This window comes from Pseudorasbora parva, chromosome 10, assembly GCF_024679245.1.
Source record: "Pseudorasbora parva isolate DD20220531a chromosome 10, ASM2467924v1, whole genome shotgun sequence".
NCBI classification, from domain to species: domain Eukaryota; kingdom Metazoa; phylum Chordata; class Actinopteri; order Cypriniformes; family Gobionidae; genus Pseudorasbora; species Pseudorasbora parva.
The window spans coordinates 27857794-27885041 of record NC_090181.1 but is presented as its reverse complement, the minus strand read 5'-3'; the positions used below and the strand labels follow the sequence as shown (position 1 = coordinate 27885041).

The following is a 27248-nucleotide window of genomic DNA, read 5'->3' as shown; positions in this document are numbered from 1 at the left end:
ATTTATTCATTACTTGAAATAGAAAATTAACTGAATACATTAACTGAAATAAAATAAAATTTAATCTAAACCTTATTTTATTTCAGCTAGTTGCTGATTAGTTTAACCTTATTTTATACCAAGCCAATGCAAGATTTCTCGTTTTCATTTTGTCATTTAACATATAAAACAAAAATAAATTTTAAAAAGACAAAAAATTAAGATAAAAACATAAATCAGAAAAATATACAAATAAAAATTAACATAAACTATAATATTATATCCATGATACTAAAAAACTTATTAGAATACAGTAAACAAGTCATGTGTATTATTTTTATGATACCTTTTTTTTGTGGTTCTTTTGGAGTTTGGCAGTCCCTGGTTACCATAAACTTTAGTTTGTAACAAATGATCAGTGTGAACATTCTTCAAAATTGCACCTGTGTTCCATGGAAAAATAAAGTCAAGGTTTTGGAACACCATGTTATTTTAATTAACTGATAAATTCATTTAATGTGACTGAAATTTGGCACAGTAAAAAAAGACAAGACATAAAACCGAAACCTGCTGAACATGAAAAAATAAAGCAATAAAAACACTTCCATTTATTGATCCAGCACGTAAAATAAAGTTTTACTGTTTACTAAAATAAATAAAAAGTATGTTATGCCCTAACAAATTTTATATTGAAAGATGATGTTGGCAACCAAATGGGAGAAGGAAATCTGAAGGAATGTAAAATAAAGGATTCCATGAAAATCTGCAGAGACGCTGCTTCCAGAAGCAACTTCACAAGTCTGAGATATTGCATAATGCAAACTAACTTACAGTACAGTGAAAAACTATTTGGATACTATGAAGAAAAGTTAACATGCACAAAGCATTTGCTCTAACACACAACACATGACCGATAACCCATGTGGTCAATGGCTTTCATTTGTTTAATTTACTTCCAGCTTTCATTAAAAACAGTCCATGATCGACCCATAATGCACTAGGCAGTGTGCGGAGTTCATTGCAGAAGGCGTTATGGCCTGGTTCAAGCCTTTCAGTTTGGGTACGGCAGGCAGCTGAAGAGGTAGTAGACCCATCTGGCCAGTGTGGAGCTGCGGAGCCACAACACAAGTTCATACAGGTCTATCTGGCACAGAGACCAATGCTCAGACAGCGAGATCCGCAGCTGCCTGCTCCGAGACTTGGTTTTACTCCTCTTGTGCCTAAGAGAGAGGCAAAGAGACACAAAGAAAGACACGAGACAAGTGAGGTGAAGAACCAGAAGAGGAGAGGTGATATTACATTGGTTAAAGTAAGTCGGCTGTAAATGATTCACACTGTGTTGGCTCAGGCTTCATGGTATAAGTGAGGGACTTTAGACAAACCACACTAGGTCATGTAATATTAACTGTGTGCGTGTGAGTGAGAGAGAGAGTGTGTGTGTGTGTGTGAGAGAGAGAGAGAGAGAGAGAGAGAGAGAGAGAGAGTGTGTGTGTGTGTGTGTGTGTGTGTGTGTGTGTGTGTGTGTGTGTGTGTGTGTGTGTGTGTGTGTGTGTGTGTGTGTGTGTGTGTGTGTGTGTGTGTGTGAGAGAGAGAGAGAGAGAGAGAGAGAGAGAGAGAGAGAGAGAGAGAGAGAGAGAGAGAGAGAGAGAGAGAGAGAGAGAGAGAGAGAGAGAGAGAGAGAGAGAGAGAGAGAGAGATGGTGTCAAGGCCATAGTAAGTGGGATGTCCTTGGAGGGGAAAACAATGACTCCTCCACTCTCCTGAACGCATCTCACATTGTCACAGCGAACAGCTTTGAACTGACAAACAGTAAGTGATATCACATTCATTTCTTACATATTCCAGATGAGGAGAGTGAGAAATATGATAAGGGTGATGGTGAAATTCGCTCTAATTTCTAAGCATTGAAACTGTACAAAGCTTCTTTTTTTTTTTTTTGTGGTGGTGGTGGTGGTGGACAAGTTTGACATTTCAGTCCATAGCTGCTGTGTCAGACTGGAGGTGTCACACTGTGCTCCATCTGACAGGAGCACAACGGCAGCATGAACAGAATACAGGCTGAAAACAGAAAGCAGGGGCTGATGGGAACCCGGGAGTCAGTCACGAATTGTCACTCGTCTTACTTTGCCAAAAACCTTGCAAAATGGCAACAGTAACTTGTTGCGTGCTCGGCACACAGGTCCAAAGGTTTTTTGCCAGAACTGCCAATTCTAGGAGAGCTGAATCAAGAAAACTGGCTAAAATATTTAACTGATCATATAATATTTTGCCTAAACAACAACAACAACAAAAATATATTATTTTTTTAAATGACATAAAACTAACAACAAAGAAAAATGTATGAAAATATTGAGGTTGGTAATTTTTTTTAATGTTTTAGAAAAAAGTCACCATAGCTGATCATGGTGATATTGTAAAATATTACAATTGAAAATACATTTCTGTATTTAAGGTGCAGTGTGTGGAATTTATGAGGCTATATTAACATAAGTTCAATATACATAACTGTTTTCAGTAGTGTATAAAGACCTTACATAATGAACTGTTATGTTTGTATTACCTTTTCTTTAGAATGAGCCATTTCTAACTACATACACAGCAGGTCTACACCTCTACTTATTATTAATATCAATGTTGAAAAAAGCATTTTGTTGTTGTTGTGAAACTATGATTCATAATGCAGTTTTTTTCTTTTCTTTCAAAAAACTAAGCCCTCATTTTTAAACAGTATTGTAAAAACAGTTCATTTTTGATCCTGGGTGTAAATATTTACAGTTGTAATATTGCATAACTTGTTGCCCCTTGAATTATCCATAATGAATATTTCAAAGTGAGATATAGAGGATGTTGTCATAGCTGAGCGGGAGCTGAATTATTAACCCAGCTCACCAAGAGGCCTTTCAGTCTGTCTGTCCCTGCAAGCAGACAGAGAATGACAGGAAGAGTGAACCCAGCATGCACCCTTTGTCCTCCTCGTTTCTCATTACATCTCGCATATGCAGCCAATCAGACAGAAGGCTGTGTCCGGAAACCAAAAAAAAAAAAAAAAAACTGCTACATTCACAAGAAGCAGAAGCATTAAGGCATACACGTTTATGTATATACTGTTCATCTGGTAGATCTTTGAAAGCCACAAAAATGCATCCCATGCTGCATATGATGTGCAATAATCCGGTGTGGGTGATTCAGTAAAAAAGAATACAAATGAAATATGATGCAGCATGTGTTGAAAACACTTGATGTCAATTATCCCTGTAGCCTTGTTGTTCTAAATGAATAGCTTGGTTATGTCTAAAGCTCACTTTAAGTTGTTTACATAACTATTTATGTTTTACACATTACTTATAGCTACTAACAATTATGCTTTAATGAAATGAATCAATTAACTATATATGCTGTGCATTGCAATATACACCAATCAGGCATAACATTATGACAGGCCAAGTGAATAACACTCTTAATTATCTCTTGTAAATTATCTCTTAAACATGGCATCTGTTAGTGGGTGGACTATATTTAGCAGCAAGTGAAAAATATTTCCTTAAAGTTGATGTGTTAGAAGCAGAAAAAAATGGGCAAGCGTGAGGATTTGAGTGAGTTTGACAAGGGCCAAATTGTGATGGCTAGACGACTGGGTCAGAGCATCTCCAAAACTGCAGCTCTTGTGGGGTGTTCACAGTCTGCAGTGGTCGGTATCTATCAAAAGTGCTCCAAGGAAGGAACAGTGGTGAACTGGCGACAGGGTCATGGGCGGCCAAGGCTCATTGATGCACGTGGGGAGCAAAAGCTGGCCCAAATGGTCCGAACAGATGAGCTACTGTAACTCATATTGCTCAAGAAGTTAATACTGGTTCTGGTAGAAAGGTGTCAGAATACACAGCTGCATCGCAGTTTGTTGCGTATGGGGCTGCTTAGCCGCAGACCAGTCAGGGGGCCCATGCTGACCCGTCCACCGCCGAAAGCGATAACAGTGGCCATGTGAGCAATGGAAGAAGGTGGCCTGGTCTGATGAATCACGTTTTCTTTTACTGAATCACGTTGAATCACATTTCACTGTTACCGCCCATGGATGGCTGGGCGCGTGTGCGTCGATTAACTGGGGAACACATGGCACCAGGATGCACTATGGGAAGAAGGTAAGCCGGTGGAGGCAGTATAATGCAAAGTTCTGCTGGGAAACCTTGGGTCCTGCCGTCCATGTGAATGCTACTTTGACATGTTCCTACCTAAGCATGTTGCAGGCCATGTTGTACACCCTTTTATGGAAACAGTATCCCTTGTGGCTGTGGCCTCTTTCAGCAGGATAATACACCCAGCCACAAAGCAAAAATAGTTCAGGGATGGTTTGAGGAGTGCAACAACGAGGAGTTTGAGGTGTTGAATTGGCCTCCAAATTACCCAGATCTCAATCCAACCGAGCATCTGTGGGATGTGCTGAACAAACAAGTCTGATCTATGGAGGCCCCACCTCGCAACTTAAAGGACTTAAAGGATCTACTGCTAAAATATTCGTGCCAGATATCTCAGTACACCTTCAGGGATATAGAAGTGCCCATGTCTCGACGGGTCGGGGCTGTTTTGGCAACACAATATCAGTCATAATGTTATGCCTGATCAGTGTATATTAGTGATTATGAGTATCCCTGCAATCTCACCTTATAAATCTGACCGATTAACCTGTGGACTAGGCCAATGCAGAGGCAATTGTGTGTTCTGTAGTAAAGTTGTTGGACAGTGGCTCACTGAATATTACCCATAACTCATGCATGCTGCACATGCTGACTTTGAAAAGTGTGAAATATAAAAAAAGACATTTTTTCCTTCAATTTTTTTTCCGCCACCATTAAGTATTTTGAAAAGCTTAGGGACACCACCAGAACCATGATCACGTCAATTGCATTAGTCATTTGTACAGTGAGGCTGAAAATAATACTCAACAGTGTGAGACTACAGAATGAATGCTAATGCTACTTCCTTTTCATGCGGAGACTAATAAAAACAACCTCATTTCTTTGTGACGTCGCTTCACAGTGTCTGTTTCAATGAAAAGAGACTGGGTTATATAGACTACAAAGACTGTTCTGTAAAGGAATAGTTCACTCAAAAATAAAAACTGACATTATTTACCCACCTTCATATCGTTTTATAATCTTATTTGTGAGACACAAAAGTACTAAGGTTTGACTCATTTCATAGACAGTTCATAGCTACAAAAATGACAAAACCTCCACCATAGAAGCACCATAAACACGGTCTATGTGACTGAAGCACTGTGTCCCAAGTTTTCCAAGATATCTGATTGATTTGCTCTGCAATTTTTGAATTCTGGATGCAGACACAGGTAAGATGCATGCAAGCTTTTACCTTCAAAACAGTTTTATTAATTCAATGTTTCTTGAACTAATGAGTTTTTTAATTTTATTTATTTTTTAAATCCTTAGAGAGAGACTTTTGTTGTATGAGTCTTGTGTAACAATTCTTTAAAGAGGCTACATTACAAGTTATTGCACATTTTTGGGGTCTATTAGAATAGGTTCATGCCTGAATGTTAAAAACACACATTATTGTTCATATTACATTGTTGCAGCACCTCTTTTCCTAGTCTGTATGTAAAGCTCTGTTTAGTTGCTGTTTTCGATGAAGCTCTCTTTTTCAAAAAGCAAAATGTTCTATGATTAGTTGGCTGGACCAGTGTGTTGTGATTGGTCAACCGCTTTTAGCATGTTTTTGAAATGTCACACCCCTTATCATAACCATGAGCTTCAACACTCTACTAACCCAAGTCAACCAGGCCTTGCCCCCTTTAGTTTGAGCATGCCTTTTGTGTGAATTATTTAAATGAGGAATAGTGTGACATTTACATTTCCAGAAGAAAACTTCAATCAAGACATTTCAGGGAGTTCAGAAACAGTGCGCACTGATATAGAAAATAACTCCATTTGGAGTGGACTTGTGCTTTGTAACTTTGCAGACATTTTTCATGCTCCAAAAGCAACATTACACACTAAACGTTGAAAATGTAAAAAGCATAATAGGTCCTATTTAAAAATATCTATTTTTGTGTTCCACAGATGAAAAAAAGAAAGCCTTAAAGGTTTGAGCTTAAATAAAGTATAGAATTTTAATTTTTGGTTTATCTACTCCTCGTGGTATGAAAACCTAACTCCCCATAACAGATGATACTGCAAACATTTCTGCCCACATCAAGCTAAATCAGTGTGTGATGGTCCGGTTATTTCTCTAGGTCTGTCTTTCTCTTTCTGCTGTGTCTGTGAGCACAGCAATTGGTAATGGATTTTAGATTCTGCATTCTGCACTTTGCTGCCATTTGGTTTTAATATAAAGGCATTGAGGCAAACGACATTGAGTTTCATGTCTGGGTGCTTTTTTCTTTCTGTATCGTGCCGAAATCCTTTACGAGCAGACGTGAGCGTCTCTCCGCTGACAACCGTCAGGAGTTCTCCTTCAAATCCGAACGATTTTCTCCTCCAATCATCATGTTCTTCATTAGAATTGTGAGAATGAATCAATATGATCACTGCTCACTGCTGTGGAAAGTACAATATAGTGGTATGCACTCACCCACTTACTTTTCAGGGTGGGGGAGGCTGGACTGAGTGACTTCTAAGTCGTGTGCATATGTATATGTATGTGTGTGTATGTGTGTGCGCGCATTTAACTGCTTTGTGAGGTCCCACAGAGTCCGCTTAAAAGAACCAGAGTTCCTGTGGTGCGTGGGATATAGTGTCTGTGGGTTACTGGTGTGAGAGAGATGACACTGTCTTTGAGCACTGAGATGACATAAGGGACTTGAGCTCCAAAGCAGACATGCAGAGATGAGCCAATGAGAGCCCACTGAACAGAGAGAATGAGGCGTTTAACAGCAGGCAAACTCCTAATGTGTGGGAACAGGTTTGTTCAGGTGCTGAAACTCTAAACTTGTGACTATTTAAGTAAGGCAGCAGTGATCGTGGAAGAACATACTACTGTATTGAAAAAAAAGAAAAGGAAATAAGGAAGAGAAATTAAAAAAATTAAATTAAAAAAATATCTGTTTAAAAGAGTATCGAAAGAAGTTTATATTATTGATTAAATAGAATTAAATATTTTTAATAAATACATTCTATATTCAATACTATTCAAAATGTCAGCTTTGCGCTGTAAACCCTAATGTTGTCTTTACTTAAAGGGTTAGTTAACCCAAATATAAAAATGTTCTCCTTAATTACTTACCCTAATGTCGTTTGACACCCGTAAGACCGAAGAGATCTTCGGAACATATTTTTGTTGAAATCCGATGGCTCAGACAGGCCTTCATTGATACCAATGTCATTTCCTCTTTCAAGTCCCATAAAAGACACTAAAGACGTTGTTACAAAGCCCAACTCACTACAGTGGTTCTACAATAATTTTATAAAGCGACGAGAATAGTTTTTGTGTGCAAAAAAATGAAATTACGATTTATATAGTGATGGGTCGATTCAAAACAACAACGTTTTTGAACAGTTATGAATCAGCGTACTGATTCATGATTCGGATCGCGTGTCAAACTGCCAGACTGCTGAAATCACGTCGCATTGCCGATCCGAATAATGAATCAATATGCTGATTCATAACGTTCGAAACTTTGTTTTGAAATTGGCCCTTCACTATATAAGTCGTTATTTCGTTTTGTTTTGGGGGGTTTTCGCACAAAAACTATTCTCGTCGCTTCATAAAATAGAACCACTGTAGTGAGATGGGCTTTGTAACGACGTCTTTAGTGCATTTTGTGGCCTGTCTGAGCAATCGGATTTCAACAAAAATATCTTAATTTGTGTTCCAAAGATGAACGGAGGTCTTATGGGTGTCGAACGACATTAGGGTAAGTATTTAATGAGAGAATTTTTTAATGAGAGAACTAATCCTTTAAACAAATCAAGTAATCTTGACTAAATATTACTAGTTTAGTCCAAAAACTCAAACATATTAGTTAGTATAACTTATCAACTTACAAAATACATAAACTTCAAGTTGTATGAACTCAAAATCGTAATTAATTAAAATAGCTGAACTCTGGTCTTGCTTTGATGTGACTGGCCATGCAAGGAGTTCTGTCCTTTTGGCCTTGTCTATTGCTTATTGCTGATTCAAATCAAGATGGAGACTTTTTCATTGTGTGCAATCTTAAATTTGGTAAATAAAAATATATAGGTATAAAGTTATTTTTGTGTGATTTTTAATGGCCAAAAGGAGACAAGATCGTTTGGTTAAATCGTAATGGTACATTGCTATAAAACGCAACGAGGGAACGAGTTTACTCAAATAAATTGAGTTAAATCAACTTATTAGGGTTTTCAGTGTAGCACTGTTAGTGTAAGTTAATGTTTTTTTTTTTTTTTTTTTTTTTTTTTTTTTTTAAAGGCTGCATTTATTTGATCAAAATACAGTAAAACAGTAATATTGTGAAATATTATTACAATTTAAAATAACCAATTTCTATTTTATATTACATAAAAATGTAATATAAAATAACCTTTATCTATATTAATATATTTAAAAATGTAATTAGGGCCCAAGCCCTGAAAGGGCGCAGAGCCCTATTGTTCTTCTAAGGATTATTTTTAGGGCCCAAGCCCTGAAAGGGCGCAGAGCCCTATTGTTCTTCTAAGGATTATTATTATTATTATTATTATTTTAACCCGACTATTTGGGCATTTTCGAGGCGCTTCCCATGCTCGAAAACTCTTGAAACTTTGCACACGCATCAGAATGCGCGGCCATCAGGGCCGGGCTGAGGCTGGTACCCGGGCGTGGCAGGGGGGCTCTACGGCGCCCCCTAAAGTGGGGTCTGAAAACGTGGTCTATAAATCAAACACACTTTCACGTACATATATGAAACTCGGTACACATATAGAGCTCATCGGGCCGAACAACTTTCGTGCTCTAAGTTATGCGTCAGCCCAACAGGAAGTGAGCTATTATGGGTTGTTCGGAAAACGCATGCTCTGGAATTTGCGGTACTCCTCCTAGACGATTCACCCGATCAGCACCAAACTCGGTCAGCATGAAGTCAAGACACTGAGGATGCCAAATTGCGAGCGACTTTCTGATATCTCAAACGGTTTGGCCGTGGCGAAGAGACGAATTTATGGCGAGAAAAGGGAAACAGGAAGTGTGTTATAACTTTTGCATACATTAATTCATTTTGATGAAACTTCAGCTGTGTGTTCGTTGTAAGAGGCTGATCACATGGATATGACTTTTGTGAGTCAAAGTTATAGCGCCACCAACTGGCAGCAGGAAGTGTGTCACTTGTCCAAAATGGGGGGGTTAGTTTTATCTGCAGTCACCAAACTCGGGATATATATTGTACTTTTCGAGCCGGACAACTTTCTAATTTACAGTCATTAGCTCTGACCAACAGGAAGTCAGATAATTTTGTTGGAAGATAACAAGAAGTGGCAAAGCGAGCTCTGAGTTTTTACCCTCTCCTCAAAAGCGTTTCATTCAATCTCCTCCAAACTCGGACAACATGAAGTAAATATACAGAAGATGCTAAAATGCGAACGGTTATTGGATATCTCAAACGGTGGTCCCGTAGCAAAAGCCTAAAAAACACAAAATAAGAACACAAGTGCCTGGTTCATAAATAAGGCTATACTCCCACCTGCTGGTTATTCTCTATATCACACTGTGTTTTTTTTTTTTTTTTTTTTCTCAACACATGCTCTCCCTTAAATGTCCAGAAGAGGGCAATATTGTATAAGTTTTCAAGCAAAAAACCTTACCTCTGTGTGTGTGTGTGTGAATGGTTTTCTAACCTGGTGGGGACTTCAACCTGAATGCACACAGACTCATGGGGACGTCCCAATGGGTACAAAAGCTTATAAATCAGACAGAATGAGTTATTTTGAAAATGTGAAAATGCAGAAAGTTGTGTGATGGGTAGGTTTAGGGGTAGGAGCAGTGTAGGAGGACAGAATATATGGTTTGTACAGCATAAAAACCATTACGTCTATGAGTCCCCAGAAAGATAGTGAACTAGACATGAGTGTGTGTGTGTGTGTGTGTGTGTGTGTGTGTGTGTGTGTGTGTGTGTGTGTGTGTGTGTGAGAGGGGTGGGGGGGTGAAGGGGGGTGTTGTGGATGGGGGGATGGGCTGAGCTGATTTGAGTTGCCTGCAGCATACTTCAGCATTACTACTGTGTGTGTGTGTGTGTGTGTGTGTGTGTGTGTGTGTGTGTGTGTGTGTGTGTGTGTGTGTGTGTGTTGTTCTAGCCTGGTGGGGACTTCAACCTGAATGCACACAGACTCATGGGGACACGTCACTGTAGGGGCCTAAATTGAGGTCCCAATGGGTACAAAAGCTTATAAATCATACAGAATGAGTTCTTTTGAAAATGTAAAAATGCAGAAAGTTTTGTGAAATGGGTAGGTTTAGGGGTAGGGGCAGGAGGACAGAATATATGGTTTGTACAGCATAAAAACCATTACGTCTATGAGTCCCCAGAAAGATAGTGAACCAGACATGAGTGTGTGTGTGTGTGTGTGTGTGTGTGTGTGTGTGTGTGTGTGTGTGTGTGTGTGTGTGTGTGTGTAAGTGTGTGTGTGTGTAAGTGTGTGTGTGTGTGTGTGTGTGTGTGTGTGTGTGTGTGTGTGTGTGTGTGTGTGTGTGAGCCAATCTTCTGTCTAAAAAGATTACCTCTCAATGCTGTGCTTTGGCCTGCATTAAAGGATTAAACATATTATTCTGGGTTTGAATAAAAAAAAAATGTATAAAACCAGTTTATTTGTAGGGCATTGACAATATTGTTTTATATAATTAGTTAAATAATTGTGTTAATACAAATAATTATTAATAAAACATATAAATATAAATAAAAAAAATTACTAACAAAGGAAAAAACACATTTAATTGTCTTTTTCAACAAAAAGTAATTGGTGTGTGTAACTTAAAAATGAGAAGATTAATGTTTAAGGACAAAAATGATAACCAATGAGCTACCGGTATATAGAATAACCAGAAGGTGGAAGTGTAGCCTTATTTAGTAACCAGGTTGGATATGTCCTAGGGAACACTGTTTTGAAGATAAAACTATTGTTGTTATTGCAAAACCGTTTTCAGACAGTGAAATAAAAACAATGTTCGCTCACTGTTTAGATTTTGTGTCTGTCATTCCCCTTCCCCCTCCCTCTCCCTCTCTTAGGATCTCTATAGCCCCGTTTCCACCACAGGAACTTTACCCAGGAACTAGGAACTTTGGGTGGTACTTCGTGTGTTTAGACCGCAGGAACCAGGGTAAAATTGAAGTTCCGGGTAAATATTTCCCCCTCCAAACGGCCCTGCTCGCGAGGTAGTACTTTTTCAAAGTTCAGGAACTTTCGAGGGCGGGACTTGGGCGCTGAACATGCTGATTGGTTGAGCTCACGCAGTTCAACCGGCATTTTTAAAAGTCTTTTGCGAGGTTCGTTCTGCGTTCAGTAAATATCAGTCTTTGCTCTCTGTCTGGTGGCGCGCGGTCGTCTCAGCCATCTCACGTGCAATGTCCGTAATAGCTGATAATAATATACATTGTCATTTTAAATCTAGCTTTACAAGCTTTCTGAATATGCTGCAGCTGCATGCTGCTGAATCTGCATATTAGTGCTATTTTCTGTCGTTGTTAATTACCTCTTTAGTAAACCTATACATAACCAGCAAAAGCAGCACAGCTTGAATCTCTTCCATACTCGTTATTAATTTTTTTTCACCATGTAAACGACCTGACCGATTACTTTTAAGTGTGTGTCCTTACATGACGTGACGGCGCGCGCCGCGCTTATGTTGACAAGAGAGGAAAGTACATTTTTCTGAGGGGTAAACTTTTTATTTCATAAGTTATGAATATAATGTTGGAGTAATGACACAGCGTATATTGCCCCAGGCAGTTTTTACTTTAACTGCGCCTGACAGAAGATTTTTTTTTTCTGAGATGATTATTACACTTTACAACAAATAGCTATAAATAATACTGTATTAGTCCTGGTGAGTTGCTATGGCTACAGTTAACACTCCAGCTGCTGGAGAAAACAGCGTTGACATTTTTGGTGCGGCAGACAAACTGCATGTGACAAAATGATTGCGATTGAAAGTCATCACATGTAAACACCAGATCGGTTTAGATAACGTCTCATGTAAACAGTTCACTAAATCTTTCAATCGGTAACGTTACACACACAAATGATTACATGTCCTTCACTGATTTGGAGGAGCAGTCGCGCGCAGTCCTACATCACCGGACTAATTTGCCTAATCTTCTCGGAACTTTATCGCGGTCGAAACGCAGACAGCTGCAGGTCGGGGGGGAGAAAAGTTCCTGTAAAAAAGTTCCTGGTACAAATTGTTCCGGGTAATTTTGGTGGAAACGGGGCTTATGTGTGTGTGTGTGTGTGTGTGTGTGTGTGTGTGTGTGTGTGTGTGTGGAGGGGGTCTCTCTCACTCTGTGTGTGTCTCACCTTGTCTCTTGTTTTTTTTCATAATTTAACCCTTTCATATCATAGGCTATCACAAATATCTATCACTTTATTGTGAAAAATAAGTAAAAAACAAAAACATATATTATATCTTTAATTAAATACTGGTCTTCTGAACTTACAAAATTTTGAGCTGCAAAAAATATATTTGCACATAATTGAAAGTGATATCCTAATACTTTTAATTGTTTTCTATAACATGGGCTTTAAAGAAGGTCATGTGCTGTGTTTGCAAAGATCACGTATGACACCTCTTTAAACTAATTATTTATTGATAAAATTCAAATGGATAAAAAAAGTTAATTTCACATGATCTTATAAAAGTGGCTGTTTATAATAAACTTCCATAAATTATATGCATGCATATTACTCTTACCTGACACTGATATTAAAATCATTGTTGCGGTCTCTGTGATTTGGCTTAATTTATTTTTAAGAGAAGTGTAAGGATAATACAACTTCAGCATTTGGACAGTATTCTGCACTCATTTTGAAATTGACATTTGACATCACCTGACATAAAATTAATGAATAAAATGTAATTGATCTCATAGATGTGACTGTTGTGGTTCCTGGTCATAGCAGCACCAGTTGCTGCAGTTAATGAGGTGAATTCAAATGACTTTGACATAGTCCCTTTATTTATTTCCCCATATTAAATGCCTATTGGCCTGCTGTGCACAGTTAAGCTGATGCCACCGGGGTGGAGGTGCCACCGGCTTGGGCCCGTCATCGCTGCTCGCAGCTTTAATTCTTTTTTGTTATTATTATTTATTATTTTTTTACGCGACTATTTGGGCATTTTTGGGGCCCTTCCCATGCTCGAAAACTCTTGAAACTTTGCACACGCATCAGAATGCGCGGCCATCAGGGCCGGGCTGAGGCTGGGACCCGGGCGTGGCAGGGGGGCTCGACAGCGCCCCCTAAAGTGGGGTCTGAAAACGTGGTCTATAAATCAAACCAACTTCCACGGACATATATGAAACTCGGTACACATATAGAGCTCATCGGGCCGAACAACTTTTGTGCTCTAAGTTATGCGTCAGCCCAACAGGAAGTGAGCTATTATGGGTTGTTCGGAAAACGCACGCTCTGGAATTTGCGATACTCCTCCTAGACGATTGACCCGATCAGCACCAAACTCGGTCAGCATGAAGTCAAGACACTGAGGATGCTAAATTGCGAGCAACTTTTTGATATCTCAAACGGTTTGGCCGTGGCGAAGAGACAAATTTATGGCGAGAAAAAGGAAACAGGAAGTGTGTTATAACTTTTGCATACATTAATTCATTTTGATGAAACTTCAGCTGTGTGTTCGTTGTAAGAGGCCGATCACATGGATATGACTTTTGTGAGACAAAGTTATAGCGCCACCAACTGGCTGCAGGAAGTGTGTCACTTTCAAAATTGCTTTAAATCCCCATCTTATTTTCACCCGATGTACTTCAAACTTCATCAGTATTATGTCAAAACATAGCAGATATAGACATATGAATGGATTCCTGATTCTAGAAAAACTGTTGTCATGGCAACGTGTCAAAGTCTAATAATCTTTTTTGGTGTTTTTGAGACTCTTCAAATGCTTGAAATTGCATGAAACTCAACACACACATCAGACATGCTGTCCAGAAGATGCAAGCAAAGATTCAGAAACGGGCGTGGTAGAGGGGCTCAGTAGCGCCATCTTTTGTCCAAAGCGGGGGGTTAGTTTTATCTACATTCACCAAACTCGGTATATATATTGTACATTTTGAGCCGGACAACTTTCTAATTTACAGTCATTAGCTGTGACCAACAGGAAGTCAGATAATTTGGTTGGAAGATAACAAGAAGTCGAAAGCGAGCTCTGAGTTTTTACCTTCTCCTCAAAAACGATTCATTCAATCTCCTCCAAACTCGGACAACATGAAGTAAATATACAGAAGATGCTTAAATGCGAACGGCTATTGGATATCTCAAATGGTGTTCCCTTAGCAGAAGACTAAAAAACACAAAATAGGGACACACGTGCCTGGTTCATAAATAAGGCTATACTCCCACCTGCTGGTTATTCTATATATCACACTGTTGTTTTTTTTTGTTGTTTTTCAACACTTATGCTCTCACTTAAATGACCAGTAGAGGGCAATATTGTATAAGTTTTCAAGCAAAAAACCTTGCCTCTGTGTGTGTGTGTGACAATGGTTTTCTAGCCTGGTGGGGACTTAAACCTGAATGCACACAGACTCATGGGGACTTCCCAATGGGTACAAAAGCTTATAAATCAGACAGAATGAGTTCTTTTGAAAATGTGAAAATGCAGAAAGTTTTGTGTGATGGGTAGGTTTAGGGGTAGGAGCAGTGTAGGAGGACAGAATATATGGTTTGTACAGTATAAAAACCATTAAGTCTATGGTGAGTCCCCAGAAAGATAGCACACCAGAGACCAGACATGTGACTCTGACTGTGTGTGTGTGTGTGTGTGTGTGTGTGTGTGTGTGTGTGTGTGTGTGTGTGTGTGTGTGTGTGTGTGTGTGTGTGTATGTGTGTGTGTGTGTGTGTGTGTGTGTGTGTGTGTCTGATGGGGGATGGGTGCCAGTTGCATTTTGATGAGGAAAAGATTAGCTCTTTTATTGCTGTGTGCTTTGGCCAGCATTAAAGGATAAATATATATATATATATAAGTATGGAACCAGTTAATTTGTAGAGCATTGACAATATCGTTTTATAAAATTAGTTTCGTAATTGTGAAAATACAAATATAAAAAGACCGTTAGATAAATACTAAAGTCAACTCGGTCAACATGAAACAAAGGACACTGAAGATTTGACAGGCATTGACAATATTTTTTATATAATTAGTTTATATAGCCTTATTTATGAACACGGCTGGATAAGTCTTTGAGAAAAATGTATAAAAATAAAACACTTGGCTAGTTTTATCTATAGTCACCAAACTCAGAAAGAATAAAAATGTAAAATGAATGTACTTTTTGTATTTTTTTTTATCAATATATTGGTTTTCTTTAACATTTTGTATTTGAAGATTAATTCTTAAAACTAAAATACTAACATAAAAAAAACACATTTGAGTTTCTTTTTCAAATAATTTTCTCCGACCATTTAGATTTTATTATTATTTTTTGTTTAAAATCTTGTTCAATATTCATGTTTTTCTAGCCTGGTGGGGACTTCAACCTGAATGCACACAGACTCATGGGGACTCGTGTCACTGTAGGGACCTAAATTGAGGTCCCAATGGGTACAAAAGCTTATAAATCACACAGAATGAGTTCTTTTGAGAATGTAAATTTAATTTTTTGTTTCAAATCTTGTTCAATCGGAATCAGACTATGCCTCTCTCTTTCTGTCTGTCCCCCCCCCCCCCCACTCTCTCAGGCTCACTCTGTGTGTGTGTGTGTGCGTGTGCGTGAGTGTGTGTGTGTGTGGTGGGGGGGGTCTCTCTCACTCTGTGTGTGTGTATGCGTGTGCGTGTGCGTGTGTGTGTGTGTGTGTGTGTGTGTGTGTGTGTGTGTGTCACCTTGTCTCTTGATTGTCATAATTTAACGCTTTTATATCATAGACTATCACAAATAGCTATCACTTTGATGTGAAAAATAAGTTAAAAAAACCACACAATATATAACATATCTTTAAAAAATATACAGGCCTTCTGGACTTACAAAATTGTGCATGTATATTACTCTTACCTGACACTGATATTAAAATCATTTTTGTGGTTTCTGTGATTTAGATTTATTTATTTATTTATTTATTTATATTTTTAAAAATATTGAATGCCACACATATTAAAATAAAAACATGCATGCTTTTTACTGCATAAGACTGGTGAACAAACAGAAGCTACGGTAGGTCAAAAACACAAAGAGAAGTGTAAGGATAATACAACTTCAGCATTTGGACAGTGTTCTGCCCTCATTTTGAAATTGACATTTGACATCATCTGACATAAAATTAGTGAATAAAATGTAATTGATCTCATAGATGTGACTGTTGTGGTTCCTGGTCATAGCAGCACAGTTTCTGCAGTTAATGAGGTGAATTCAAATGACTTTGACATAGTCCTTTTATTTTTTCCCATATTAAATGCCTATTGCCTGCTGTGCACAGTTAAGCTGATGCCACCGGGGTGGCGGTACCCCCGGCTTGGGCCCGTCATCGCTGCTCGCAGCTTTAATTTACATTTTTTTTTGCATCATTACTCCAGTCTTCAGTGTCACATGATCCTTCTGAAATCATTGTAAAATATGCTTATTTACATTATAAAAAAACACATAAAATGTTGAAAGCAGTTGTGCTACTTTTTGTGAATTTTTTTTTCCAGGATTCTTTGATTAATTCTTTACTGTCACTTCTGATTAGTTTCATGCATTCCTGCTGAATAAATGCAATAACAACAACAACATAAATCAAATTACTGATTCCAAAACTTTGAATGGATATATATATATATATATATATATATATATATATATATATATATATATATATATATATATATATATATATATATATACAGTCTTGTTCAAAATAATAGCAGTACAATCTGACTAACCAGAATAATCAAGGTTTTTAGTAATTTTTTTATTGCTACGTGGCAAACAAGTTACCAGTAGGTTCAGTAGATTGTCAGAAAACAAACAAGACCCAGCATTCATGATATGCACGCTCTTAAGGCTGTGCAATTGGGCAATTAGTTGAAAGGGGTGTGTTAAAAAAAATAGCAGTGTGGCATTCAATCACTGAGGTCATCAATTTTGTGAAGAAACAGGTGTGAATCAGGTGGCCCCTATTTAAGGATGAAGCCAACACTTGTTGAACATGCATTTGAAAGCTGAGGAAAATGGGTCGTTCAAGACATTGTTCAGAAGAACAGCGTACTTTGATTAAAAAGTTGATTAGAGAGGGGAAAACCTATAAAGAGGTGCAAAAAATGATAGGCTGTTCAGCTAAAATGATCTCCAATGCCTTAAAATGGAGAGCAAAACCAGAGAGACGTGGAAGAAAATGGAAGACAACCATCAAAATGGATAGAAGAATAACCAGAATGGCAAAGGCTCAGCCAATGATCACCTCCAGGATGATCAAAGACAGTCTGGAGTTACCTGTAAGTACTGTGACAGTTAGAAGACGTCTGTGTGAAGCTAATCTATTTTCAAGAATCCCCCGCAAAGTCCCTCTGTTAAAAAAAAAGGCATGTGCAGAAGAGGTTACAATTTGCCAAAGAACACATCAACTGGCCTAAAGAGAAATGGAGGAACATTTTGTGGACTGATGAGAGTAAAATTGTTCTTTATGGGTCCAAGGGCCACAGCCAGTTTGTGAGACTACCCCCAAACTCTGAATTCAAGCCACAGTACACAGTGAAGACAGTGAAGCATGGAGGTGCAAGCATCATGATATGGGCATGTTTCTCCTACTATGGTGTTGGGCCTATTTATCGCATACCAGGGATCATGGAGCAGTTTGCATATGTTAAAATACTTGAAGAGGTCATGTTGCCCTATGCTGAAGAGGACATGCCCTTGAAACGGTTGTTTCAACAAGACAATGACCCAAAACACACTAGTAAACGGGCAAAGTCTTGGTTCCAAACCAACAAAATTAATGTTATGGAGTGGCCAGCCCAATCTCCAGACCTTAATCCAATTGAGAACTTGTGGGGTGATATCAAAAATGCTGTTTCTGAAGCAAAACCAAGAAATGTGAATGAATTGTGGAATGTTGTTAAAGAATCATGGAGTGGAATAACAGCTGAGAGGTGCCACAAGTTGGTTGACTCCATGCCACACAGATGTCAAGCAGTTTTAAAAAACTGTAGTCATACAACTAAATATTAGTTTAGTGATTCACAGGATTGCTAAATCCCAGAAAAAAAAAAAAATGTTTGTACAAAATAGTTTTGAGTTTGTACAGTCAAAGGTAGACACTGCTATTTTTTTGAACACACCCCTTTCAACTAATTGCCCAATTGCACAGCCTTAAGAGCGTGCATATCATGAATGCTGGGTCTTGTTTGTTTTCTGAGAATCTACTGAACCTACTGGTAACTTGTTTGCCACGTAGCAATAAAAAATATACTAAAAACCTTGATTATTCTGGTTAGTCACATTGTACTGCTATTATTTTGAACAAGACTGTATATATATATTAAACTATGTGTATATGTGTAAGAGAAATGAAAAGGCAACTGCTTTGCTGTGGCTTTTACCTGGCAATGGCACGGGTACAACAGCGGGACATATTGATAAAGGAGCTGGAACTGGCTCTGGTCTGCAGGATTGTCTCAATGCCTCTCAGCAGGTCGTTGGTTTTCAGAAGCAGCAGCATCTGTCGGGGAACCCTGTTCAGAAGCTCACTGATCTGAGGGAGATACAGTGCTGCATTTGTTCTGATCTCCACATCCTGAGAGGGATGAAAAACAAAGCCAATCCGTTAGAAGTTTTCACTACATTAAGAGTTCTATTCATTCATAAGAGTTACACTCATGTTGAAAAGAGTGGACATATTCTTCAAAAAACGTTTCATAGAAGTCAGTTAGTCATTTGGGTTTGTTATTACATTTAAATAAATAATAACAGAAATTTTTTTTTTTTTTGCATTAGCTATACTTTTAAGTGAACTACCTTAAGAGATTTTTTCCTAAGGACATACCCACCTAAATAAGTAAACAATATACACTATTAGGGACAGAGTGCAGGAAAGTGTGTGTGTGTGTGTGTGTGTGTGTGTGTGTGTGTGTGTGTACGAGAGAGAGAGGGGGGGTGCAGAGAAATGGAGTAGCTTATTTCACAGACAACTGAGAAACTAAGTGCTTGAAACTGCGACTGTGAAGATTAGCTATTTTGGCTCCGTCACTTCGGCAATATCAGCCCCCTGAGTTGATACTCCCGGAATTTTTTTTATTAGTAATCAGGCATGAAGACCTCCCTTCCTCCCCCTGCCTGACTGGGAAAATAAGATTCCAGAAGATGTCAACAGTAGCCACATTCAAGTTCAGACTGTAAACAGATCTTTCGACCTGTGCTGTTTTCTGACTAAGCACTACACTGCACTTTACCTTATTACAATGCATTTTTTGTTTACTTTTCTTTCCTTATTAATATATGGTTGTGATAGGACATACAGCCTTTGACATCAACAACTAAAGATACAGGAGGCTGTTGATAACCCTTTTAATTCCTTGAATTAAAAAAATAAAAATATAATATGCATTAGCATTTCCTGAAGAATGCAGCAAATCAACATATTAGAATGATTTATGAAGGATCATGTGACACTGAAGACAGGAGTAAGGCTGAAAATTCAGCCATCAGAGGAATACATTGTATGTAAACGATATTAAAATAGAAAATGGTTATTTTTAAATTGTTATATGTGACCCAAAAATATTTATTTAAACCTTACCGACCTCAAAATCTGGGGTCTAGTTCATCAACTAAAGTTTGACAAGAGTGGCAATTTGCATCAGCAGCTATTAATTCCACTGACCAGCAGACCAAGTGATTAGAATTAACAATCACAAACCTTGATTAAGGCAATTAAATCGTCAATAAGTCCTTACATAAGCCTGTAGTTACAATGTTGTAGGAGAGCACAAGGAGCTGTATAACTGCATTCGAAGATTGACCCACAATGTAAAGTGCAGCTTACATTAAAAGGCAGACTGATATAAATGATCAGTACCTCACTATCATGTCAAGAGCATATGTAAAAATCTATTAGCAAAAATTGCATTAAATTAAACAAAGATTGGAGCTCATTGTACAAGAAATACTATTTCAATGTTTCTACTTAAAGGTGCCATGTGTAAAAATTGAGGTAAAAATATCCAAAAAATGACTGACACGCATCAAAAGAATGAGAAGAAATAAGGGCGATGATGTCATAAAAAATGTCAAGTTATAGTGCTGCAGAGATATCAACCTTAATTAGCAGTAGCATTACTAGCCCCGGCCTGTCAGGTATCGTAATACCAGTCTCGGCCATGGGAGGCAGTATGCGGGCAACATAACCACCAGCCAACCTGGCGTACTTGAACCTGATGTCAATCGTGTGGAAAGTACAGCCCACTACTTCATTTCAGTTCAGGCAAGAGAGAGGACGGATGTCCGAAGCCTTTGGCCCCTTAAATGTATCTGATATGATAAAAATAGCTGTTTTTACCTGACCGGAAAAAGCGGAAGAGCGGGCGCCCGGCGACTATGTCCCGTCCCGTCTTAATAAAAGTCCCGGTACTCGCGAGCCGTTTAGAATAGGTGCCCTCCAGTGGACGAAAAGTAGCATAGTGCACCTTTAAAATAAAAACTAAAGGTGTTTTTTAAAGGTGGTAAAGGGGTCCAATTATGGCTTTTTATAAATTCTTGATTTTGTTTATGGGGTGTACTGTCATTTATGTCAGTGTTTTTCAATAAGAATAATAGGCTAATGAAGCCACCATTCAAGCAACCTGCCCCCGAACTGACGCTAATTCTAAACCAAAGTAAAATGCGCATGGGCAAACGTCATTGATTCACGGTGCATGTCCATTAGCACATTTTCAGTTTATTCAAATGAAAGCTCGATTTCCATCGGAATTCATTGAAAACGCTCGCTTTGCTCTTCATCGTTATATATGCCTGAGTGGCCCGAGAAACTTTGGAATTAGCGATTTAAAAGCTCCTGCCGGTGATAACGATATTACCAGTGTTGTCACACATATCGATTAACCGGTGGCAACATTTCCTTACCATCACATCGCTAGTATAGGGGAGAGCGGGGCACAACCAAACGCAAGGTTAATAATAACACACATGGATTAAAACTTGCCACGCATGCCAGCATGACGAAACTTAGTGTATTTACTAGTTGCCATATGAACTAGCCTAGAAATCTAGATGCTCTCTGCCGCGCTTGTTGTCTAGCAACTCTCAATACACTTCTGAGCTGTAAATGTCAAACTCTGGGCGGGCCAAACACATCATGTATAGAGTCGGTGGGCGGGGCTTAACATAATGACGGCCGAGTTACGCTTGCATGCTACTAGTAAACACAGAAACTGGCGAATGGCGGTCTTTCGAAGAACAAAGAACGGCACTGAAGTCATTCTTAAGAAGGGAAGATGTGTTCTGAGTTTTGCCGACCAGATACGGCGAAAGTTTAATCTTTTAACTAGCTCTGTTTCACCTTCGTTGCTCTGGTTGGTTGTAGCGCTATCCTATCGCGTGCAGAGGGAGTTTAAAAGACAACCGTTTATCCCGCCCCTCAGATTAAGCCCTGTCAATGGTGAGTTTCCAGACCAAACATCTTGATGTGGGTCTGGCTTGTCAGGCTACATATCAACACTGTATAGAGAAAAACTTAAAACGAAATTAAAAATTTTTTTGGAAGTATTACAACATTTATTTAAAGCTGCAGTCTGTAACTTTTTGTACTCGGCTATAATGCGTCTTGCAGAAGATCATTGTAGCAGGAGCTACTTCTCTCTGTTTATGTCTATGGCAAGTCACGCAGGGACTGTGCTTCTCTAAAGCAGTTCCTACCAGACCGGTCTGAAATAGTCCCAATATAAACACTTATTATAAATGCTTCATTCGCCTCTGGTGTGAACAAAAACACAGTTTGGAAAATGGATTCATGTTGTACATTCTCATTATATATATATTTTTTTTTAAATTTTGAAAGCAAAAAATTATGGACAGCAGCTTTAACCATAGCAAAAGTACATTTCTTAAGTACATTTTTATTATCTTTTTTTTGTGTTTATTTAACATGAGAACAATCTGACATTATTTTAATATTTGATCTGTCATTTAACAGTTGAGAAAGTTCTTTAAGGCTGATCTAACCATCAGAAAACACGAGCCGCGGTATAAATCCCAGTTGCTTCAGTTGGGACTGCATTACAATGTGCCCCTATTAGAACTATGCTGGTATATTCTATAATTTTTTTATGAATTCTATTGAGAAACAATAATTGTATTTAATTGACCAAATATTTTAGCTTAGTTTTTTTTTTTTATTGTATCAGGTAACATTTTAAGCTTTCATTTGGTTACACTGTGCCCATCACGTTACAATGTACCACCTATGGGGCATGTTGTCACATTTCACTTCCATTCTTTCGGGGGGAAAAGTATACACTGTATTAACGAAACAAAACCACATAATTGTACTAGACAAGTGGGAAATTAATGTGGGAAAAAATAAACACTCTGAACCCCAAGTGGATTCACACAAACTGAGACAGTCAAAAAGTGTTAGGTTGTGCCCTGCTCTCCCTTACACCATTTAATCATGATACCTGTTGGAAAACTATGATAATCAATAAATTGGTAATCGATCAAAAAAACATTTCCTAAGGGACAGCCTTTCAAAAGCAAGAGCTTACAGTAGCTACAGTAAACACTAAATCAATACTGTAATGTTAGTTAGAAGGCTACTGGAGGAAAAGCTTTGCCCTTTGTTTACAGGGTAGCAACAGCATAAAAATTATAATTTGAACTGTTAACAGAAAGAGCAACTACAAATACCAAGACATACTTGCAAGTTGTGATTCTAACAAAAAAATTGTCCCAACAAAGTGGGAATTGCCCCATTTCAGTAAAAGCTTTTGAGCATAGCTTTATACTCTCTTAGATTCTGGAAGCTGTCCTCCGTAAAATGTGCAGCACACAGATAAATGTTGGGGTTATAATGGAACATGTGGAACTGTGTTGAAAATAAATTTAAACCACTCTAAATTCGACAGCCTTAGGAAGGTCAAACAAATATGTTTTGGAAACAGGATGGAAAAAACAGTGTCTCTGACATAGCGACAACGCAGATCAACCAAGCCTAGTCTCCTTTTTTGCGTATTTCGTGTGACTTCATAAGATCCTGGGAAAAATGTGTTGTGGTCAAAAAGAGTCTTTCATTGCAGTTCTTGGAAAGTGGATTCTGTTAAATAAAATATCTCCCTTTGGAGTGGACTTTGAGCTTTGTAACCTTGCAGATCTTTTTTTTATGCTCAAACAGCAACATTACACACTAACTAAAGTTGAAAAAGTGAAAAAGCATAATAGGAACCCTTTAAGGCTAATTCACTCTGCACTGAAAGACGCCATCCAGTGAAATGTGTTTTGTCGGATCAGTGTTAGCTGTGTTGGTGTCACACACAAGCACATTCTTTTGCAGATTAAAAATGTTGAATCAGCATTTGACTGTAATATGATAAATGTCTGTTAGTGGACTCTATCAGTGTGAATAAGCCTTTACTTGCCATTTCTTTGTAATTATTTGAGAAATTTACTGGCAATATTCAAGTGAAAAGGGTTTGTACACAAATGTTTGTTTCAGTGTACTGTATTGTATGAATCAGCACTCTAGTGGTTAAATATCTGTTACTGTCACTAAATGGTTGCAGGTTGAAAGCCCACAAGATGTGCCATTGAGTAAACCATGGGTTGTTTCGGATAATGTTCTTTCGAAACATGTTTAAAGTCTCTATGACCCAAAATGATAGGGTTACACTACATCTGGGCTGTGATGGCACTGAAGTATTTTCTGCTCTCGGCTTTGCAGGGCTGTGGTGTGAAGAACAGGCAAAGTGGATGTGACAGCAGGTGGGTTCTGCTGAACATTTAAGACACCCTGTGTCCTGTCCTCAAATAACCCAACTTTACATGGTGCACACATACTCAGAAGATTATTTTAGAGGAGAAGAGACCAACTACCTGAGTGTAAAATCGTTCAATGATCACAATTAGATCATAATGCCAAGATATAATAATAATCTATTAAGGCTTATGATGGCATCACATGGCTTCCATGGTTGGCATCAACCTGGTTGTGTCTGGCTCTATTTTACCCCAAAGCTAATCTATTCTGAGAGGGCCAGGAGCCAAGAGACATGTCTGGGGCCTGCAGAGACCCATGAAGACCCCCAGCAGCCCAGGGCCCACAACAAGCTGCTGCAACAGCCAGGACAGGTGTAGAGCAGTATCAATGCCAAACACATGTCTCTGGAATAAAGGAGCAGTGACCATACAATATATGAACCAGCAAGATGAGAAAACAGACCCAGAAGAACAGAACGAAAAAGATAAATAACACATAAATACACTCAGGCCACTGAAAGAAGCTGAAAACGGAGTCATTCCAAACCATGGGCACATTAACACATGGCCGTCCACATTTATATAAAATATCAGAGACTATTAGGGATGAAAATCATGAAAAATTCATCAATTTCAGTTTTCTCTTTTATATTGAAAATTCCATTGTTAAATTAGGTAATTTCAAAAATAAATACATTTTTAAAAAATCATGCAAAACGTATCTTTATTCCATCTTTAATTTAAAGATGTCCAAATCCGATCACATGATAGGAAATCGGGCTCGATCACGTGGTTTCAGACTCGATCGGAATCGGACGTTACCTCATGATCAGGACTTACCTATATATATATATTAGATATATATTAGATATATATGTGTATATATATATATATATTCTCATTATTTTTAAACACATCTATAGTTATGCGTGGGCACAGAGTTAGACCCCTGGATTTCTTATGCTTATGGAAGTGCTCTGTTTGTTGACAGATTTGTTGAATGTTAAAATAAGGTGAATTAAATTAAAAATAAGGAACATCCTGGATCTGTTTTTTTGCTCTTCTTGTTTCTTTTTTAATGTATTATAGAAGTATCGGATCAGGATTCAGTATCGGTAGATACTCGGATTCTGACTCGAGGGCAAAAAAACCTGATCGGGGCATCCCTTTATTAAAGATACTAAAACAAAATCTGATGACATTTATTTATTTACTACACATTTAAACAAAAACTACAATGCTTTAAGTCTCACAAGCCTTAAAGGCCGACTGAAGTGCCTTGATTATTCAATGTGTTGATGTAATTTCCCCTTAAACGGCTCCAGCTGTTAGCAGCTCCTCCCCTTTTTTGAAACAGCCAATAGCATTTTGTTAATATACAGTTTGACTAGAGCCTTTCTGTTTGGTAAAGCCAGTTTCCTCTAACCGTTTATCATCATAATCTCCTCCATATCGCTTTGAAATGCAACATTCTGGGCAGAATTCAAATTAATCCGATATGTTTTGTTGTCTGCGCCGACTTACGCATATGATCCGCGCTGCGCTCTCGTGTCTGTAGTCTAACTTTAGACCAGAGCCGTTGGTGTGGGTGCGCTGCTTCGGTGCATGAAACTAATGTAAAACCAGACTTCATTTGCCTCAAATGAAAGCATATTTACGCAGAATCGTGTGCTATGTGCCTTTCACCATGTAGAAATTAGTAAATGTGTGTAAACTGACCGATTTCAGTCGCAGCTTCAGCAGTGTAGGGGGCGGGCTTTAGATTCTAGAGAGCATTTTGATTGGACAGAAGATTTGACGAGAAGGTGAAGTCTGCGATGATGTCATCAAAATCTGAAAATTTGTTTTATCGGAAGTGAGAGACTTATATCTAGATGGGGGGGAGTAAATTTCTCACATTTACGAGTAACTTGGAATTCTGACTTTTCCACATATATACAATATATACAAATATAAACTCAGAATTGCAATAAACTAATTCTTAATTGTGAGATATCAGCTTGCAAGATATCAGCTGTGGAAAAAAAGGTCAAAATTGTGAGATAAAAAGTTGAAATAACCTTTTTTATTCATTGGCAGAAACAAGTTTCCGTCGAATTTAGCCTCTTTCGGAAATGCAAAAGCCTGATGTGAAGGTTAAATCCTTTTCAAGCAAATCCAAATGAGTGACAAAGTACAAAGCCATTGGTCAAAACATCTGAAAGGATTTTCATCACCTATAGGCAATCGTCTAAAGTAAGCAGCAAAGCAGGTCAGGGTGTAAAAAAGAAATCCCAAACATGTTCTATGTTATAAAACAGAAAGTCAATGCAAGGACAGTTTGCCAAAAGAGAGTTCTCAGAAATCACCTCGGCTTCTTGGCAGGATATAAAGTCTGCTCATACGGTGCATTCCAGCAGCAATGGTATTTTAATAACTGATTGCTGTGCTATGACTTGAGCTTGAAAAACATGTGCAAGCTCCATTTTCCTGTCCATTTATCTGCTAATCCTTAAATCTCAATCTCTAAAATTTCGACGGAGGAGGGGCGGATTAGGTGCTAAATTAAGTGGATTTAAGTTTGCTATCGCTTGGGTGGGATTTACAGGCGCCGACAGCAGCAGCCAGCAAAAGTGAGGGGTTCGGATTAAAATAGGACACTGAACACTTGGTCTATGACCTAAAGCTACTGCTCCAACATCCAACCCATATGCCCCCACAATCTCTGCATAAATATCCCACCACTTGCGGCAACAATAAGACGGAGACACATGTGCTCCGCCATGTGCACACGTTCTCTTTAAGGAAAGACTTACTTGATTGGCTCACTTCAGTAATTCCTTTGGTGCTGCACAGCTGGTTATAGTCCAAGAGTGACTATTCCTGCCTGTTCCAGCGGTCCCTGTGTCTAGATTGAAAAACCTACTAAGAGATAGTCTTTCCTCATTTTTATGTAAAGCCCAGAATGCAGATTTTTTATAGAATATTATATTTAAAAATCACCATATATAAAACAAACAATACCAACAAATAAATAAATTAAATAATTAGGACAGGTGGATAGACAGATTGACTTCAAGCTATTTTTAGTCAAAAAAGCAAAACCAAAAGCAATTTAAAGCTGATGAAATATTAGATATTATAGTATATTCAAGGTCGATTCTGCATTCTGCTTTCAGCAGCCGGGCCCCGTCTCTCTGCTTCCGCCTCCTTTTGAAGT

The 27248-nt window shown here is 38.3% G+C and overlaps 1 protein-coding gene across 1 annotated transcript in view; it reads right to left on the bottom strand.

Annotated features, from left to right (window-relative positions):
* Positions 1 to 390: 390 nt before the first annotated feature.
* Positions 391 to 27248, bottom strand: part of adck1 (aarF domain containing kinase 1) — a 191419-nt gene continuing 164561 nt past the window's right edge. The window contains exons 10-11 of the mRNA XM_067455740.1: positions 18685 to 18878; positions 391 to 1199 (exon numbers count right to left, since the gene is read on the bottom strand). Coding sequence (XP_067311841.1) covers positions 1031 to 1199; positions 18685 to 18878 — 363 coding nt within the window. The 3' untranslated portion in view covers positions 391 to 1030. The remainder of the gene's footprint in view (positions 1200 to 18684; positions 18879 to 27248) is intronic.